Source organism: Tachypleus tridentatus, chromosome 13, assembly GCF_004210375.1.
Source record: "Tachypleus tridentatus isolate NWPU-2018 chromosome 13, ASM421037v1, whole genome shotgun sequence".
In the NCBI taxonomy this organism is placed as follows: Eukaryota; Metazoa; Arthropoda; class Merostomata; order Xiphosura; family Limulidae; genus Tachypleus; species Tachypleus tridentatus.
In genome coordinates, this window is record NC_134837.1 from 242477669 (window position 1) to 242498460 (window position 20792).

Consider the following 20792-nt stretch of genomic DNA (forward strand, 5'->3'; position numbering starts at 1 on the left):
TGTAAACCAAAAAGCTAAGTAGAATTACTTTGATACTAGAAAATGACAATACTTGTTTGGTTCAAACAAAAAAGATTAAACGTGTACTTTTGAGCTGATATATGACAAAAACGTTCTGGTCATATTTCATATATGCTTTTTTTTTGTTTTTCTTGAAACTCATTTGCTAAAGATAAATGTGATCCATCTTCTTCTGGCGTACAATTGAAAAAAAAAAAAAAAAAAGGAGTTGGTCATATTTAATTCTTATTCCTAAAATAGTTTCATCTTTGTGACCTGAAATTCATATCATTATTCTTAGTGTAAAAGCTTCTTAACCCTATGTACAGACGAATATGTATGTGATGAGGGTGGGGTAAAGATTGCATGCTTTAACCTTTTACACAGCACCATTTAAAAAGGTACTATGCATTTGATGTCAGAATTATGTACTATTCCTTTCACCCAGATATTGCTGATTTAGTAACAGTTTGCAGTAAAGAGTAAATACTTTATACGTGATATGTGTATACTGAAAAAAAATGTAGATAGTAAACTGTAGGATGATAAAAGTACTTTTATTTTTTCACATGAATAGCACCTTGCCTTGTCAGAATGTGACTGATATTGTGAGTTCACAGACATGTCATGAGCAGAAATATCATATCCAAATTTTTTGTTCAAAACACACTTGTACATTTTACTAAAAGGTTGCCACATTTCATGAACATAAATTCAGAACTATAGTAAACATTCCTTCTTTGATACAAGTTTGGTCTAACAGAGCAGCCCTGTGTACATTTGGTTAAGCCTTTAGGTAGATCTGGCATACAATTTTAAACTAACTGAAAACTATACTTCTGGGATATGAAAGATAAAATCTGTGTTGGTAACTAATTTTGTTATTATTGTGGCAGAATTAGGTTTAATGCTTAACCTTATAAAGTGTTTCACTTTATCACGCTTTTTTTTATTATTATGCCATAAGAAATTACAGGACACAAATGAATGCAAGATGCAATATTCCATTTTTGTGTTTGATATCTCAGGTATGCATATGGTAGTCTGAATGAGGCTTAATTTGGATTTTCTTTTTTATGTGGAGAGGTCTTCTTCAAGAGGAATGAATTTTTGTAGCATTTTAGACAAATAAAATGTCTGGTGTTCATCACTTACATTTTTCTTCAGAGTCAACTTGGATGTTGTATTGTGATGCCAATGAAAAAATCTTATTTTCTTGGAAATTGGCTTTCTTCATCTTAAAATCAAAGGTGTAAAATTTAAAGATAAAACATTATTTCATTTTATGCAGTTTAAAAACTGAAAACTAATGACAGACTTAAATCATTTCACTTGCTTTTTTCCACTTTTAACGTGAAAATTATTGGGAAACATTTATTTAAATGAAAGTATTTACCACTGGTACTCTTGATAAATCTCTACTTTTTAAGTTGCTGTTTTTAAACATAAAATTACAGTTGGCTGGTGTATTCATAATAATAAAGAAACATGCAAGATCAAAAAAGTTTGGTAAATCACACTCAAAACAGTCAGATAATATTGTTGCCTCACCAATTAAAAAAACAACAAAAATAATAATAAATTGTTCTATGGTTTTGTATACTTGTCTTCAACTTCCAAACTGTGTTTTCTTCCCATTACACGTAAAATAAATTCATAGCCACATTACTTTGTCCAATATCTGAATTTCACCATTCTACTTTTAAACTCTAAAAAAGACAGGTTAACTTGTCAAAAGCTCTAGTGCATCATTTTTCTTTTCAATGTTGGTAAATAATCAGGCTATTATTAACTTTTCTGGCTTGTTTATGTTATGTCTTAAAAATTACCTAAGTTTTATGTTTCAAATATTACAAGTGTTGGCAATATATTTCTGTGCCAAGAATAAAATTTCTTTGATGTTAATACTACTGACGACCGTTACATTTACACATTAGAACTTAAGGGTTGTCATTTTATATGGAATGTTTATCGATTTTAACCATACTCAACAATAGAGCATGAAAAGTGACTGAGAATTTTTCAAAAATTGTCTGGTTTGTTTTTTTATATTAATAAACTTACGACTATGATGTTCAAAGCTTTATAACTACGAACACTGCTGTTGGCTGTCTTTTTATACAAGTGTATTTTTATGGAATTTCAGTCACGAAAGTTGGACCTGGACAACTCCTTCAGATTAAATAATAAAATGTTTTTGGATTTAACATTAAAGTGATACCTAATGAATAAATAACAGAATATAATCGTTGTCCTGATAATGTATCTACCAAAATGTAATTGTTGTACATGTATTCTGCACAACTGAATTAAGAACACAATAGTTTTGTCACATATAAAATGTCAATGAGATGTATAAACAGGAATACAGGCTTGGACATTCCAGACCTGAGAGACATTACCTTTAGTACTCTTGTGAAACAATAACACAATGCAAATCTCATAATACTGTTGTTTTTGATTGCACTGTATTTCAAAAGTAGGCACAATATGATATTAAGCATTCATTGCAGAGAAAATTTTACTTTCTGAATTTCTATAACAACTCACACAAAAATTACAGTAGTTTTATAATAGATACTTACATTTGACAGACCATCTATCCAAAGTATCTTGAAGAACTAAAATTAAGCTTATTTTGTTATGATTTAAAATTCCCTACATAAATTGGTAAGTACCAAAATCAGGTCATAGGTTATGCCCTACTGTAGTGATTAAAAAAACAAACTATCATTATGGAAAGTAAATAAAAACAATGTAATTAGGTTTACTAATCCATAGATTAACATGGTCATATATAGATAAATATCTATCTCTCACTTTAGTTATACATTGATAATCTAAAATTTACAATTGTGCTCTGGAAAAAGCCAACACCAATTATGGAATCACATTATTTACATTGTAATGATACAGATTGTACCCCACGTCATGTACACAGCACATGGAAGATATTATGTTCAAAATTTACAATAAATGCAAAAAACTGGCCTAAGAGTTACTTTTACAGTTTTGTTAAAGACAGTAACACACTAGTTTGTAGCACCTAAGACAAAACATATGACAATTTACATGCACAAAAAAATACTATGCATACAACTGTGGCTTAACTGTATAATGCTGTTTTAAAATCTTAGTAATCTCTATATTTCAATGTCAAGTAAACAATTCAGTGAACATATTCAAGGTGATAGGTCACAAATATTCATTCATCATGTATTCATTTATATTACTTCACCCAACAATCATGAGTGGAAACCTAACAGAGAAGCAAAATATAAAGACAAGCAAATGTTTCTTTTATTATTATTAATTAACTAATATCAAACATGATCCATGTGAAATTGGTATCTCCCAAATCCAAAACAAAATGCAAATACCATGAAAATGAATCTATATGTCTGATTACCATTAACTCCATTAACTTAACAGATAAAAGACCTTACATAAAAAAAAACGTTTAGAAGAAATGTTAAATAAATATAATACAAAATTTCTTTAAATATTAGTTACACTTGTGTCAAAAGTCCTAAAATTTGCCAAAAGTCATTTCTGGAGATACATAATATGAACACAAAAGTTTATCAAAAAAAAAGTGTGATTTTGTTACTGTTACGAACTAATTGCTAATATGTGGAATTAACACAAACTGTTTTATAAGTAGAGCTCTAGGTGAACTTCTTAATACCTATAAATATAAAATGGTTAGATTTTAACTCTAGTATCCTACATTACTACTAGTCAATAGTACTGATTCACAAGTCAATGAATTAACAATAAAAAAAACAACAGCAGACAAATGAAGAGAGAGATAACAATCTGAATCTAATCATTTTTCTCTTTCTTATATCAGGCACAATTCTGCATTTTGTGGACGTTTCTAAAATCTTATGTACTTTTCCCAATAATGGACCATTTGTTCCATTCAGTAATGAGCTATATAACTCAATAACAATGATCTAACATTTGATCCAATGATACTCAGAATCTTTCAGTACATTTTCATGAAACCACTTATGGACATTCCACTCAACAATAACTTTTAAAATATATTTTTGTTTCTCCCATATAAGATTCAGATTTATCATTTAACCTTAGATAACATGATTTTTATTTCTCCAGAATTCTTTGTCCAATAATCTTTTCCTTCAACATTATTCAGTGTTATTTTTCAGGAACAGCAATGTTCTATACTTTACTTGTGCTACAAGTCACTGCATCACCACTACCTTCTTGACTACAGTCTGCCATCTCCTGGTTACAAATAGTTTCCAATACTCCTTCATCAGAAAGAGCATCAAGATACATCTCTGGAATTAATTCTTCACAAGTTGTTGACTGGTTTTCATCATCTTCTGCACAACATTCGTTATCTGGCAATATATTTTCGATTTTCTCTCTGGCTATTGTTTCTATAAAACATGTAAATCTGATCAATAACAACAACAATATCTAGTGAAATCATTTCTAACAAAAGCTTTTGTTGTTTGATAGAGCTGTATATCAACCAGTACTTCTCAAGGTACACGAATACACTTCCACAATGCAAACAAAACGGATGAATCACAGAATTTACATGTATAACCACCCATGCCTAAATATCCAAAACAACTCATTTTTCTATTGAATGTGATTTTATTCACTGTAATACTCTTCAACCTATACTATTTTAAAAAGCTATTTTCTCACTTATTTGAATACAAGGTGAAGTGACCCATTCCTTACCTTACAAAATAGAGGTCAGTTCACCTATTCCTTCTTCCCAAGGCAGCATTAAGGAAAATAAGCTTTCAAATTACAGATAACTACAATCATGAAGATATTTCATTATCATGGAAAAATATCCTTTTAATATATTATACTCATTTATTAATGAGTTTCTATAGCAACCTAATCTGATCACATTTTACACATACACCCTGATATCGTACATATACATTCATATGTACATACACATACATATTCACTTTTACTCTTTACATCTATTTACTGATACCCCAGAACTGTCTTTTCTGCTTACTGATACCATACAAATTTATCAATCTTTCCCAGCACTATACAGTTATGTGCTATTGCTTTAAATTGTTTCATATTCAAACAATTTTTAACTTTTTTTACCCGATTCTTGATCATAAACTCCTTCTGAAAAGGAGGAAGTAACAGAGATAAAGCTGTTGGGTCGACTCTCTGTAGTGTTGGGTGAGGGAAGGTGAAGACTACCACAGTGACGATGAGCTTCGTGCAACATGTGTATCTGTTCCCTTGATGTGTGCAGCTCTTGTCGAAGCTGATTCCTCTCTTCCTCTCTTTCTGTCACTAGAGACTGAGAGACGTGAATCATATCAATGTAATTAGCAGCTTGGCAATGAATTGAAAAGTAAAACACTAAGAAAATAGAAGTCTATTTTTTAAACAACTACTGAATAAACTGCACACATTCAATAAAATAGAAATTTAAGATTCACCACTTTACTGTTAAATTTATCAATGGGAATTAAAGACATTCTATTTATCTCTTAAGGTTACACTTAATTAATTGAATCATGTAACATCAGAAACAGTGGTAACAATAAAGGAAATATTTTATGAAACATGACAGTAAAAAATTATACTCTTTAATTAATAAAAAACTGGTAATTCATGCTTACTCAACTACAAATACACTTATGTTTTTCAAGTTAGAAATACATTATAAGGTATAAAAACGTGCACGTGTTTTCATATAGCAAAGGCATGTTGGACTCTCTGTTGAGTCCAGCGAGGGGTATAAAAATGTAATAAAGTACATAGATTGTAACGTAAAAAACCAAGAAAAACGTTTTGGGCTATTCATTTACTCATTATGCTGTAAAACCATTAATTACCTCTCTATAAGTTAAACTACCTTTCGCTACATTCATAGTGCCACTTTCGAATTTTAAGTTAACTGTTTTGTTACTGACCATAAGATGTGTTAAATGGCGATTCAAAGTGTAGGAGATTGTTCTCAATTTTTCAGGTGGAACACCCGGAAAACGAATGAATTTCCTACTCGGAGATGGGGTAGTTGAATGTGCTTCACTGCTCCCTTCACATATAACTGAAAGAAATAAGCAGAAAGTAAAAACTCTTTCATTTTAATAATATACTACCTAATTTCATAAATGCAGATACTATTTCAAAAAACAAAACTGTCTTAGACGTGATCTTGGAAACTCTATCACATTCCATTTACTTCTTTAAGTTTACATGGTAGCACTTAATAAATAAACCTGCAATAGTACGTGGAAAATTAGTCTCCAAATAACCCTAGTAAACATTCCACAATACAGTAAATCCCATTATACAATGTTTGTTATTTTGTAATTTATACAACTGAGAAAAACTTTAAACTAATGGAGTTTTTTAATTGTTTTCAACTTGGTTAACATATTTTCTTATATAACTTTCTTTAAATATATTTTACAAATATCTTACAAATGAAAAGGGTAAGGTATTATTATAAAACAGCAGGAATCATGTATGACTTCAATGAGTAAGTAAGATACAGGTTACTGCAATTATATGTTTAAAAAGGGAGGAATAAAAACAAAGAAACTTGCTTCTAAATTTTAATTGATGAAAGTAATTTATAAATGTATACAAATTATTAAACTGCATACATTTATTTTGCATAATGTTAAATAAAGGATATTATAGGGTATATTTTTTATGTCTCTTTAAGAAGTTTTTTCATTTGACTTCTTTCAAAGCAAAAGTTAAATACACCAATACTTTACAGCTACTACTATAAAAGAATGTGTTATAAAGCTTTTGAGCTGCTATGGATTTCACACAATAATTTAACATTTTGTGATTAAAGAATTCAGTGTTAGGTCCTTCTGACCAAATTGCACTAATAACTAAAAAATGACCAGTTACATCAGTTCACTGTATGGTTTGTTTTACCATTTATTTTTATAATCTTTTAAATTCAATTGTATAATTTTACTCTCAGGCAGGATGCACCTCCTGGTGCCATAGAATTAAAACGACCTGAAAAGTTTCATTTGTTTTCAGATACGAGTTCAAACATGCTTGAAAGATAATTGTGTAAGCCATCCTTAAATTTTAACTAACAGGCAAGATGGAAGGCAGAAAAATACCACCACCTTAGGTATTCTTATCTAACCAGAACAGTGGATTTGACAATCACCATCACCTTTTTAATGTACCCAAATCCTTGAAGTACAGAGCAATATTTTTTTCTATTGTAGAAACAGAACCTGACCAGGAAGATTAACAGGTAAGTTCAAGAACCACCGTCAATCACCTGAAGTTGGCCTTTCCAGTCCTGGTTCTGGGTTATGTGTCATAGCAGCTATTATCAAAATGTAAAAGAAAGTAAAAGTTTTAAAAGACACTCCATAAAATCGTAATAATGAGTAGCCAAATGTCCAGTAAAAGGATAAAGACAAGTAAATGGAGTAAAATTTGTAGAAGTAATTGAAGATAAAAGCAAAACGGCAATTAAGGCAGAAAATGGCGTAAAACCAATGTTGACATCCAGTCAACAAAGTTGTAAAGAACTACCTGTAGCAGAATGGTAATGATCGTAACCCGCCAGGAAGACTAACAGGTAAGTATAAAAACCACCGTCAGTCACCTGAAGTTGGTCTTTCCAGTCCTGGTTCCGGTTATGAGTCAATATGGCCAGTACTAAAAAGTTAATTAGTAAAAGTGTGAAATGATATGCAGTAAAAGTATAATAACAACTCGCCAGGATGACTAACGAGTAGTTCAAACGGATAGTTCAAACAGGAGCGTTAGTCACCTGAAGTTGGCCTTTCCAGTCCTGGTGTCGAGTTATTTAATGTTCTGGCCATTGTCCAATGTCAAATTGAATGACAGAGATTAAAACTGTAAAAAAGGAACCACAATTAAAAAGGTGTAATGAATAATCATACAACACTTAAATGAGATTAAAAGGTTAATGGCCATTAAAAATTAAAAAACATTATCAAGGCGGACAGAGTCACCATCACCAATAACTCTGTCCAATGTCACAGATTGACCCTGGGAAAAAATATGTTTAAAATATTGCCGTCGTTGAGAATTGTAACGATGGCAAGAAAGTAAAACGTGGCTGATAGTGATTTGAGTGTTACACAAATTACACATTGGTGCATCAGTTCCAGATAAAAGAAAATGATGAGTTAAAAAACTGTGACCAATGCGTAGCCTAGTGAGAACAACTTCCTCCTTCCGAACTTTACGGAAGCTAGATGGCCAAAGTCCAATTTTGGGTTTGATTTGAAAAAGTTTGTTGTCATGTTGCTCACTCCAAGTGGACTGCCAGCTGGCACAGAGCCGACCCTTGAAGATAACACCATAGTCCATGTACGGAATAGGCATAGGAGTGATGGTGCTGAAGCAGACATATTTAGCTGCCATGTCTGCAAGCTCGTTCCTGCGAATACCAACATAGACTGGTATCCACAAAAACTTGATTGAAGTAGCTGCTAATGAGAAACGGGCCAGTCGGTTACGAATATCAGCGAGAATAGGATGTGAGCTAAGCGTGTAGCGATTCCAAGGCAAGTATAGAACTAAGCGAATCAGTATAAATAGTGCAGTTGGAGTACTGCTCAGCTGCAATATGATCCAGGGCAAGAGATATGGCATACAGTTCAGCAGTAAACACAGAAGCTGTAGAAGGGATTCTGCGTGCAACTACTGACCCATAGCAAACCATAGCAGAGCCCACTGAATTACCTGATTTGGAACCATCTGTATAAATAGGAACTGAATGATTGTTTGAAAGATATTCATTGAATAAAAGACGGTACTTCCAATCTGGAGTATCTGTCTTTTTAGGTGACTGAAAGAAAGGTCACATTTGGGGCTGTAATAAGCCATGGCGGGATGGGCGACCTGTGGAACATGCAATGTTATCCAAGGACAGACCCATTCATCCAATTGCTTCGGATGCTAAGGCCAAACGGAGCAATGACAGATCGCCTGTTCTGAAAAGGTACTGCCCACCGAGGAAGGAAAACACATTTCCAGGTGGAATGCTTTGGTAAGGAATGATGTTTCGAAGTATATTGTAAAGATAGTTGCAAACAGCGAAGGTGTAGAGAAGGTTCATGAGATTCAACGTATATACTTTGAACTGGAGAGGTAATGGAAAGCCCCAGTGCAGAGTCGAAGTCCTTGGTGATGAACGGGGTCCAGCATCTTTAAGGCGGAGGAATCTGGCAGAGCCATAGACCATTGATCCATAATCGAAGTTTCGATCTAATAAAAGCACGATATACCTTTAACATTGAACAGCGATCTGCCCCCAACTGGTAGAAGAGAGAACACGGAGGATGTTCAGTGCTCTTGTGCATTTGACCCCAAGCTGCTTTAAGTGTGGTATAAAGGTCAGTTTACGATCAAAGATAAGCCCCAAGAACTTGGTCTCCGGGACAACTGGCAGCAAAACTCCACCGATATGAAGTTCAGGATCAGGGTGAATACCCGTCGACGGCAAAAGTGCATGCATACAGTTTTGAGAGAGAGAAATTAAAGCCGTTTGCCATAGTCCACTTCCGTACACAACTGAGGGCGGTTTGTAGTTGCCGCTCAATATATCTCATGTTTGACGACTGACATGAGATGTGAAAGTCATCGACATACAGCCCATTTGCAACAGTGAGAGGGAGTTGTTCAGTGATGGCATTTATCTTTATACTGAAGAGTGTAACACTCAATACACAGCCTTGAGGGACTCCAAGTTCCTGTACAAAAGAACGGGAAAGTGTCGAACCCACACGAACCTGGAATCTCTTGTCCATTAAAAAATTTTAAATAAACATGGGTAGATGGCCACGTAACCCATATGTATGGAGGTCTCGCAAAACGCCATACCTCCATATTGTGTCGTAAGCCTTCTCTATGTCGAAGAATATTGATACAAGATGTTGGTGTTGAGAAAGGCTTCTTTGATAGATGTTTCAAGACGAATTAGGTGGTCTGTGGTGGAGTGCTGTCGACGGAACCCACACTGGGTGGGCGAGAGGAGGTTGTTTGATTCAAGGAACCAAACAAGACGAGCATTAACCATCCTTTCTAATGTCTTACAGAGACAGCTCGTCAAAGCAATTGGACGGTAGTTTGAAGGAATCTTGGGATCTTTCCATGGCTTAGAGAAAGATAAAATAATAGCCTGGCGCCAAGCATCAGGAAAAACATTCTCCTGCCAGATCCGGTTGAAAACAATCAGAAGGACATCAAGAGAAGCAGGAGATAGATGGTGCAGCATGTCATAATGAATATCATCAGGTCCAACAGACGTACTGGCAAACCGATGAAGGGCCATTTTTAGTTCCACCAGGGTAAAGGGACGATTATAGTCAAAGAAACAGTCAGTTCGAAAGGAAAGAGGTGATCGCTCGCCCGAGTCTTGATGGCCAGGAAGGTGGAGGAACAAGCAGAAGTGCTAGATACCCGCAAAAGCTTTCACCTAGAGTGTTAGCGATGTTCGAACATCAGTCACCTCCTGACCATCAGAGAGTAAGATCGAGAGGGGGATAGAATTGTAGTGTCCATTAACCTTTCGAATCCTGTCCCATATGATCTTGGAACTGGTGGTAGAAGATATACTGGTTGTGAACTTAATCCAAGATTCCTTCTGGCTGTGACGTCTTACCCACCTAGCATGTGCACGGCCCGCTGGAAAGCAACCGGTTGGAAAGTGTGGGATATCTACGAAAAGTATCCCAGGCCCGCTTTTGAGCCTTCCGTGCTAAGTGGCAAGCAGGATTCCACCACGGACGAGGATATCGTGGAAAACGTGTCGAGGTCTTAGGAATACACTGAGCAGCTGCATGTGTAATACAGTCAGTTACCGCTGCTACACAGTCGTCTATTGATGGCTGATTTACGATGGCAGGATCAAGTTCTGCGAGAGCAGTGAAAGTGGACCAGTCTGCCTGATCCAGCTTCCACCGGGCACGCTGGTAGGGTGGCATCGACCACGCCAGTCTCTCTTATAAGGATTGGAAAATGATCACTGCCTAGTGGATTACTGTCAACCCTCCATGAAAAATGGGAGAATAATGAAGGGGAGCAAACTGAGAGATCAATAGCGTAAAGGACTGACTAGGTGCATGAAAGTAAGTGGAAGAACCAGTATTGAAAAGAGAAAGATTGTGATCAGAGAGCATCCGCTCTACAGATCGCCCCTCCCATCAATAATAGCACTTCCCAGAGGGATGATGTCCATTAAAATCCCTAGGATTAGAAACGGAGATGGCAATTGTTCAACGAGAGCATCCAGATCTGATTGATCATATGTCTTTCCAGGGACAGGTACAGAGAACAAACAGTGATGGTATGACCCAAGGAAACACGGATGGCTACAGCCTCCAAGGGTGTGTTGAGTGACAAAGACAGGGTGGGCACGTGTTGATCAACCAACAGTGCCACCCCTCCATGTACTCGACCATCACACAACCTGTCATTTCTGTACAGAGAAAACTGCCGAATGGAGACAGTATCAGTAGTTTTGAGAAATGTTTCTTGTAAAGAAAGACAAACAGGATGGTAGGAAGCAATCAGCGTTTTGATATCATCCAGATTAGAACGTAAACCTCGACAGTTCCATTGTATCAAGGTGGCCATTTTTAAGAACGGGTAGGTGAAGTGGCTGGAGAACCCTTCGGTTTACGACCACGTCTTTTTTCTTTACTGTCTTTAGTTGGAGGAGGTCTATCAACCTCCATGGATCCTGCTCTGTGTCGGGTGGGCAGGTTTTTGTAATTGGAAGGGGAATCTAGTGACTGAGGACGTGAAAGAATAATTGTTTTGTCTCTTGTGGTGGGAGAAAAAGATGTATCAGAAGAAATGCCTGTATTTGACACTGGAGGACGTGGATCCTGAGGTTTGTTGGAAGGTATGGGAGGGACAGAGATAGGTGTGGTAGTTGATTCATCAACCTTTTTAACCACGGAGGTCAAAAGGCTTTTCATTTGTTTTGAAAACGATTCTTTGGAGGCACAGAGAGATCTGTCTGCACTCCCACTGTAGTTGTGGAATGAAGTGCAGCAGCATATATCCAAGATGGAGTGGTGGACAGCAATTTCCGAGCCTCAGGATAACTAATGTTGTGTGTCGTTTTCAAACGCTGCACCTCTTTTCCTCCAACCATTTTGGGCAAGAATGAAAGTATGAGGGTGAGAACCATTGCAGTTTACGCAATGTGGGTTCATGTCACAGTCATAGGCATCGTGATCCTTGCCTCCACAACGAGCACATGTCAGGGAACCACGACAAGATGTCTTTGAGTGGTCGAATCTCTGACATTGGAAACATCAAGAGGGTTTGGTATGTATGGCGAACAATGAGATAACCTGCCTTGATGGTGGCAGGTGCACGTGGTGAAGTAAATGTTAAAACGAGGGTATTTGTTGGCAGTGTAATTCCATCTTTGCGCAGTGGAGATGCCTCACTGCAGAAACTCCTTGAGTGGAGAGACCAGCGAGAATCTTTGACTCGAACGTTCTTCAAATCCCTTTCAACAATAACTCCTCGTGAAGAATTCAAGGCAGCATGGGGTGTAACCTCAATAGGTATATCCCCAATTGCCTTTGATTTCAACAGGAGTTCACTGTGTTGGGATGTGGATGTTTCAACTAATATGTCACCAGATCGAAGTTTCTTTACTGATTTTGAGAGCCAGCAAGTCCCTCTAGTCCCTTTTGAATAAAAAAAGGGGACATTTGCCCTAAAGGTTTTTCCGAAAGAGAATGTAATATAAGAAAATGAGGTGCGTGTGTTACTGATGTTGAAGATTGCTGTTCTGAGTATTCAAGACGTGGTCGCTACCCATTGACTGTTTTTTTACAATTTTATTTAAATTTTTTGAGGATCCATAGGAAAAGGAAAAAATTTCGGTACCCACTGACCCCACCCACCATGGAGCCCTACAAGGGGACGCACTACAAAGTCACGTAAGGACAATGCAGCAACGCCAGGGTTTCGTGAGCACTATACCCAAACACCAGCATCAGGCACAATGTCCACAACACCCGCTGAGAACTTCCAACACTGGTACTTGGTTGACTCTAGCCCAAGTGGACCAGCCGATTGACCTGGGGGGGCCACCCAAAGGCAGCCCGCCTACAGGAATTGAGGCCAAAGTGGTGTGTTAGGGTTGGACCCCTCAACCACCAGGATCCTCTCCTCCCCTTCACGGGTCGCCACGCACGGCAAACACGTGGGTGGATGTTTAGATCCCAGAGAAGGTAACCAGATAGAACAGAACCTTCCCTGGGAGGTCCCCTCACCACGTACAGGAATCCACACCGAGGGGAGAACCTGAACAAGAGATCTACTGATCTAGTCTGGTACACAACCACTGTATCAAACTCAACCAGATATAAATATGCTAAACTCAATTAAAATGCAATAGTTTGTCAGATAAAGGTGAAACTGGACATGACTAAAGTAAATCCAGACCCCAAAGGTCTGATTTTGTACAAGTTTGATATTTAAGATTACTCATGAAATAAAAGGAATCAGTTTCACCATAAACATTTTCAAATAGAAAGGAAGGTTTAGAAAAGGGATGACAACATTCTGTAAATTTACAAGGGTCAGTAAAAAATAACAAGAACTTTTAACATTGTCCATAAACCCATAAGTAGCAAAAAAAAAAAAAAGGACTGTTTTCTAATGATAACAGTATGCTGAAATTCAAACTGAGCTGGTTTAAAGACAGTAAATAAACATTGAGCTTTTCAACATTGTGTGGAAAAATTTTAAGTTATCTTTTAAATAGCTTCTTAGACATCATTCTGCAAGTGTGAATCTTTGTTGTTATAAAAATGCATAGAAAGCAAATTATAAGTTTTTACAATATATCTAATTAGTAATTAAAAATTATATATACAAAATATGAATCAAGAACTCTGTATCATAATAACATTTTAAGCTTAAATTATTACAATATGAGATATAACCAACACAGAGAATGCAGTCCTCATAGAGATTAAAAAATCTTCAAATGATCTTGTAAAATAGGAAAGAAGTTTTTCTTGCATAACATGCCACCAACTTTTAAAACTATTTGCCAAGTTCAAAACATGGAAAACTGTTTGATATGATTTACCTTCAATGCTAGAAGCAGTCACTCTGTCTTCTTCTCTAACTCTCAAAGATTCATTTAATAGCAATGTCAATTGATTTGCTAAGGAAAATATAACTTAATCAGTCATTTTAAACGTAAAACAACTCAGGTAATAAGAAGTGGTATAAAATGAAGATTATTTGTGAAACTTCAATAAATAGAAATAAAACAATTTTCTAGCATGTACTTCAGATTATTTCTTATTTTGTTAACAAACTGCCAGACCATCAATAGAAATAATGCAACACATATATTTAAATACAATTAATATTACTCATAAGAAAACTTTGATACATATAAACTAATAGTGGTATCCACATGTATGAAGATTATATTTAACTGCATTACAGACACAGTTACTGCACAGAAGAAACATATATAAGCACGTTTTGCATTACACATTGTTAATGAATCAATCTATACAAAGTGCACATGTACCACGTAGCACAGTTTTACATGTAATAAATTTTTGGATTATATTATTTACATACATATATAGATAAACAATGTGTAACTGATTACATGAAAAATAGTTGAACAATGCTTAAAAAACTACCTGGTTGAGTGCTGCTATAATGAATTTTACCTATTTAAACTAGTTAGTCCTGACACTGTTTTGTTCACAGAAAGTTTAAAGTTTAAAAAATTATGAGAACTTCTTAAAACTCACAAAACCAAAAGAAAACCCAATTAAATAGTAATACAGAAAACAGAGACCAGTTTCTTTTCTCTTCATATATATTTTACAAATTAAATCAACTAGGTTTTTATAAGTGTTCTGTTAGGCCTATACATGTGGAATCAATCAACACTGAGGCACAAGTTCCTTACCATGATACATGCAGGCCAAAACTAATTCTTTAATCTCTTTTGGTCCCTCTAAATCACTAGCAATCTGAAAGAAACAAAGTTCAATAAATTAGTTTAAAAATAAAAGAAAATGAACTAATCTTTATTGCAAGTGCAATAAAATAACAGAATTCAACAGAATCACACAAAATTTATTTTAAAATCACAATTAAGTATTGTTTCTGCTTTGTCTTTGCATCAAGCATTTTAGAGGCAATATTACAGTTTCTGATAGCTGATACTTGTAAATGGCTCTAGAAATAAATTAACCTTTCTTCACTGGTTACTCACTGCACAGTTCTGCACTTTGATGGCAAAATGAAGTTCTTAATTAAAAGTGTTTCTACATTAAACTTAATAACAATTTAGAGTTTGTGAATTAAAAATAAAAAAAAGATTTTTTTACTGTTAGGTTTACGTGAAATTGATCACAATCTTATACTTTATTAAACAAGTGGATATCACCCTATAATAGGAGAGTACCTGTTTGCAACTGAATAATTCTGTCAATAAAGAAAGTTACTACATTCAATATCATAACCAGCTTTAAAGTAGATGTTTATTTTTTGCAATTTTTAAGCAATTAACCTGCAATGCTAAACTATCTTCAATGATTTTAAGTTAATTAACTCTTTAAAAATTTAGTGACATTATTCAACCTAGCAACAAAATTTTGCTTTCATCTCAATGATACAATTTAGTGCTAAATCGAGGAACTGTGCACGATGGAAATTTATCTAGATCATTTGCCAGTGTCTTTACATTTCAACCAGAAAAGAAGGCCTTCAATACAGACATACATACTCCTGCAAAACTGAATCAGTTTGGTTAGAATTTCCACAAAAGCTACATGAGGGCTATCTGAATTAGTTGACTCTAATTTAACAGTGAAAGTCTAAAGAGAAGGCAGCTAATTATCACCACCCAACGCCAACTCTTGGGCTACTCTTTTACCAACGAATAGTGGAATTAACCATCACATTATAATGCCCCCACGGCTGAAAGGGCAAGGATGTTTAGTGTAGCAGGGCAAATCAAATGAACATCAAAGGAATAAATACACAGAATCAATAATGCATGTGAACAACCTTATTTAAGAGAACTGAACCCATGGATCAAAGAACATTTTAAACTGTTCAAGCACTCCGTGTCCTTTAACAAGATTCAAATTCTTAATATAAAAGACAGTGATTAAAACATTGAAATCTTTTTTTAAATAAATATTCAGAAACTCCTCTCTATCTCTAATAATTATAACCATCTTTTGTACTTTTATGTACAAACTAACTACTTTAATTCAACATGTGGATTGAATCTGTAATTACTTTTATTCATATACTGCACGAAAGTGAACTGTTTCTATAGGCATAAACAAGGGAGTTTAAATACTTAAAAAACACACAAATATAAAACATTTCTATTGTGAAACTTATCATAATTTTGAATTTATTCAGCCAATGAAATCCTCATCACATTTTAAATTCAGAAGTCATAAATTAATAAAAAGAATTGTTGCAATAGTTTTTCTACAGTGACTGTTTTTTGTTTTTTTTACCTTTTAGCAGATTACATTAAAACATTTGTTTATTACTGTATTTACTACAAAATATTATCATCACAATGACATGCAACAAAATTTTAATGTAACTGTTTCATTAGCCTACCATCTAATATAATTATCTGTTTATAAACATTTAAAACCCCCACCTCGCCAAAATGAGCAAAACTACCAGGAGGTATCCGAAGATATTCTGCTATTATTTCCTGCTTCTCAGCCAAGCTTTCAGCAATTTTCTGATCTTTTCTCCTCAGTTTTTCTGATAAAAATTAATGAAAAAAATTAAAAATGATGTACACAAAGATAATTAAGAATGCAAGACCTCACTATCAACTGGAATTTTAAAATTATAATTATGTACAAAGTTATACACATGTTAAAAAGAATGTTATCTGGTGATAACTGAGCTTCACGAAATTTTGCACTGTAATGGTATTTCAAAATGAATTTTTACTTTCAGCTAGAAACATGATAACATAAGTAAGAAACTAACTAAAAGCTTTCTGAAACATTTTAAAATCCAAATCAAAATGTGTTCTTATATTTTACTATAATCAACCAAAACTAGTACTTAATTTTTACTCATGCATTTGTAAATTACATTTACCAGTTATTTATCTAAAACCACAAAATGAAAAATAAACACTTCTCATGCCACACAAATATTATATGATTCATACACACTACAAAAACTACAAACTATTCCTGAAACAAGTCAAAAAGTTTTCTCCTATACAGTCCATCAATATTTTTATGTTGATTTTAAAACTGCCTTGACAAAAAAGTACAAAAGTGTTTTTACAGTCATAACTTTATTATATAAAATGGTGTATGGGCATCATTGGTAGTTTCTTGGAGGAATTAGTTTCTTTTAATAGTGCATCTTTTTTTGTATATATGTACACACTTAAAACTTTATTTTAAGAAAGACTCAATAATAAGCAAGTACTACTGAAATAAATACTCATTAAACTTTTAAAAATACTAAATGTTATATACTCATTACTTAATCCAAGTTTACATTTTTTCTTGACTTTTCATGCAGAGTTACTCAAGGTTATCTATTTTAATGGCAACAGACAACATGGAAAGTGGATAGCCAATACCTCAACATTTAGACTACCCTTGTCAGACCTAACAGTAGGATTTCAGTGTTTGTAATGCACAATTCAACCTAGTAACACCTAATTTGAAAACTACACATATCAAGTAAAATGTGTACCACAACAAACCTTGCAATTAATTAAGATAATCTGTTTCTATAACAACAACAACAACAAAAAAAAAGAATATAGCCAATATACAATGGTACGTCCAAACTTGTTACTTTAACAAAAGAAGAAAAACACTCTGTATTTCAAAGCCAACAACTGTGAATCCTGGAGTTATAATTACCTAGTGGTGTCAAAACTGGTTCAGCTGTCTGCAGAACAGCTCCTTCAATGATTTTCACCTCAGATGGTTCAATTAACTGAGGTCCATCAGCAATCTGCAAGATTTCCACTTTTTGAAAACTTCTTCTAGACTTTTTATTATCTTCCTCTGCTGTTGGAGTGGTTGGTTCCTCCTTTTGTGAAGACTCTGAAGATGACTCATCTGACTGAGATGCCTCAGTGGAAATTATGGCAGGACTAGCATCATTATTATTTTTCATACTGGAATCAGCTTGAGGATTAACTGGAGTGTCCATGTTTTCAGTATTCCCACTACTTTCTGTTTCTTTACTCACTTCACCCAAAAGCTCTTTAGATGGTGAATTCCTGAACAAATTAGACATGATAAATGTTCCTAAAATTAATTTCATCTGGATAAAAATTCGATAACATGCATGCAAAAGTATTAATAATTACTTAATTTCTATCACAAAATATGACCTTTTGTATTCACTGAAGCATTACATGAGTTGGAAAGAGAATAATACAGCAATCGAGGTTTCTCCATAACAGTATAACTGATTACAAAAACTTAAAATCATTTTAAAAATGCCTACTTTAAACAAAATTCCCAAAGATATGATAAACAAAAAACTTTAATTGACCCTGTTTAGTTAAAAGGGTTACATTTATGATTTGTTTGTTTGTTTGGAATTAAGCACAAAGCTACGCAATGGGCTATCTGTGCTCTGCCCACTATAGGTATCAGAGCTTGGTTTCTAGCGGTTGAGTCCACAGACATACCTCTTTGCCACTATGGGGTTACATTTATAAATCAGAATGCTTGTGCATAAAACATTAAATTCACATTATTTAAAAAAAAACAACTTATAATTAAGAGAGTAAATAAAAATAACATTATAGAAAACAACAACAAAAGAAACATTTATACAGGGATTCAGTTTCTGTCTTAAGTTTCAATGATAGATTCCACAAGTTTGTAAAATGAACACAACTTTTCTTGCCTATTGATTTTACTTTTAAAATTGTGCTCAGTAATAATGACTACACTCTCTTGGAAAGAGCATTGCAAACACTTTCCTAATTGATCTTTCTTAAACTATCTTGAGTAATATATGCAAAAAAAATTACAAAGTCATCCTGTAATTTGTTTTTGCAAGTCTGAACATGTGCATGCTTTATGTTGCAGGAACTTATAGTAAAGTCTTGACTTAAGTTTAGTTGAAAAAAAACCAAAAACTTTTGAATTAAGTGATATGTCTTCTTTTATAATTTCTTTGATTTTTAATTTAGTTTTGAGAAAAACATTGACAATTATTTGATTATTATATGTATGTTCATAGTTTCATTCTGTTACTTAATTTCATATGGTCCTGTAACTTAAAAGCTCATTTGGATTGTTAGGTGGCATTGTTTTAATTTTTTTAAGTACTATAACATATATATTTTACTTACCTTTCACTCTGTTGTTTAGTTGAACTGTCATTTAAATTTATTTATGCAACTCAAACCCCACTGGTGTTAAATATAGCACTAGTTTTACGTTTGAAATAAAAAGACTGATACTAGATGGCGCTAAAGTCTTTATCATGGTAGCTACAGATTTGATATTTCAATTCTTCAAACTACACTGCCCTCTTGACATGATGCTCTTTGAATGCCCCTTCCTTTGTTTATAACTTCAAAATACTAGCTGCAGTAAATTACTTTAATATTAACTGTAGCACAATCTTTGAAATCCTACGTTTTTGAGGAATACACCTGTTACATAAAGGAAACTAATAATTATAGCACTTCAATTTTTAATTCTAGATTTATTTTTATTTCCAGTTTTAGAAATGTTGAAATTTTCAGTCTTTTAGTAACATTTATGCTATAGGAGTTTTGAACAACTCCTATAGAAGGCCTAAGTCAATTTCCCTTACTCTTTTTGTCCTTGTTCTATTTCTTCTGTATCTCCTGATATTAACAAAGATGGTTCTTGTCTCTTTGGAGTCTGTCCTCCTCTAGGTTTATATGCTTCAGCAGCTGCAGTTATATGCTGCAACCAACTGATATAGAATGGTAAAAATATAACAGTTTAATAACTCAAACTAATTTACTTATTACATACATGAAGACAAAAGATATATTGAGAAATAAGTTATAAATTACACCACTGATAGTTCAAGTTCAACATGCTAAGCAAAGCTTGCACTTGGTTTAAATCTTTATGTCTAGAAATAAACAGCTGTTGTTTTTTATTCATAAAGAACACTTAAAATTTGGAAAGATTTCTTCACAACTAAAAAGTACAAAACTTATCGCTCAAAAAATAAATGACAGCACTTTAATTTCCAGCTATGTATATAGGCAAACTAGTAAAAAATAATATACAAGTGAAGTTGCAAAGTTAATTCACACCTTCACCTATACAGAAATTATTCATGTTTCTCAATCATTCTGTCCCCTTAAGAAAATATACATTTTTTAATTTCACTTTGTGAGAATTTGTAAATATGTAGAAATTCTTAAATGTCTGCTATTAGAACCAATTTCCTAAACTTGTGATCTTAATACTCATGCTTTACGATAGTGTAATTTCCCTCACACAAAAAAGAAAGACATTTTATTACAGTTTCACTGAATAATGCTTTAATTGAATATTTTATCAAATAATCCTTCTGTACTTTTGATATGACTCACAAGATGATAAATCTTGTAAGTTGGTTGATGATAACTTTACGTTTAAACTGCTATATCTTAACAGCTGGTGAGGTTACTTTTATGGTAATGACTTGACCATTCACTACCCATGATATACATATACATAATCACAAAAATGTTTTTGTAAACTGGTGGGGAAGGGATAAAACTA

At 33.9% G+C, this 20792-nt stretch overlaps 1 protein-coding gene across 5 annotated transcripts in view; it reads right to left on the bottom strand.

Moving 5' to 3' along the window:
- Window positions 1-2503: 2503 nt before the first annotated feature.
- LOC143238617 (rho guanine nucleotide exchange factor 11-like) overlaps window positions 2504-20792 on the bottom strand; it is a 222027-nt gene continuing 203738 nt past the window's right edge. For 4 of the 5 annotated variants that reach the window (XM_076478992.1, XM_076478990.1, XM_076478989.1 and 1 more), the window contains 8 exons: window positions 19861-19986; window positions 17937-18301; window positions 16691-16800; window positions 14966-15029; window positions 14117-14194; window positions 5943-6079; window positions 5119-5323; window positions 2504-4412 (listed from right to left, as the gene is read on the bottom strand). In XM_076478992.1, the coding sequence (XP_076335107.1) occupies window positions 4189-4412; window positions 5119-5323; window positions 5943-6079; window positions 14117-14194; window positions 14966-15029; window positions 16691-16800; window positions 17937-18301; window positions 19861-19986 (1309 nt within the window). In that variant the 3' untranslated portion in view covers window positions 2504-4188. Of the gene's footprint in view, window positions 4413-4725; window positions 4759-5118; window positions 5324-5942; window positions 6080-14116; window positions 14195-14965; window positions 15030-16690; window positions 16801-17936; window positions 18302-19860; window positions 19987-20792 lie in introns of those variants that run through there. The other variant, XM_076478991.1, reaches the window with a different exon arrangement.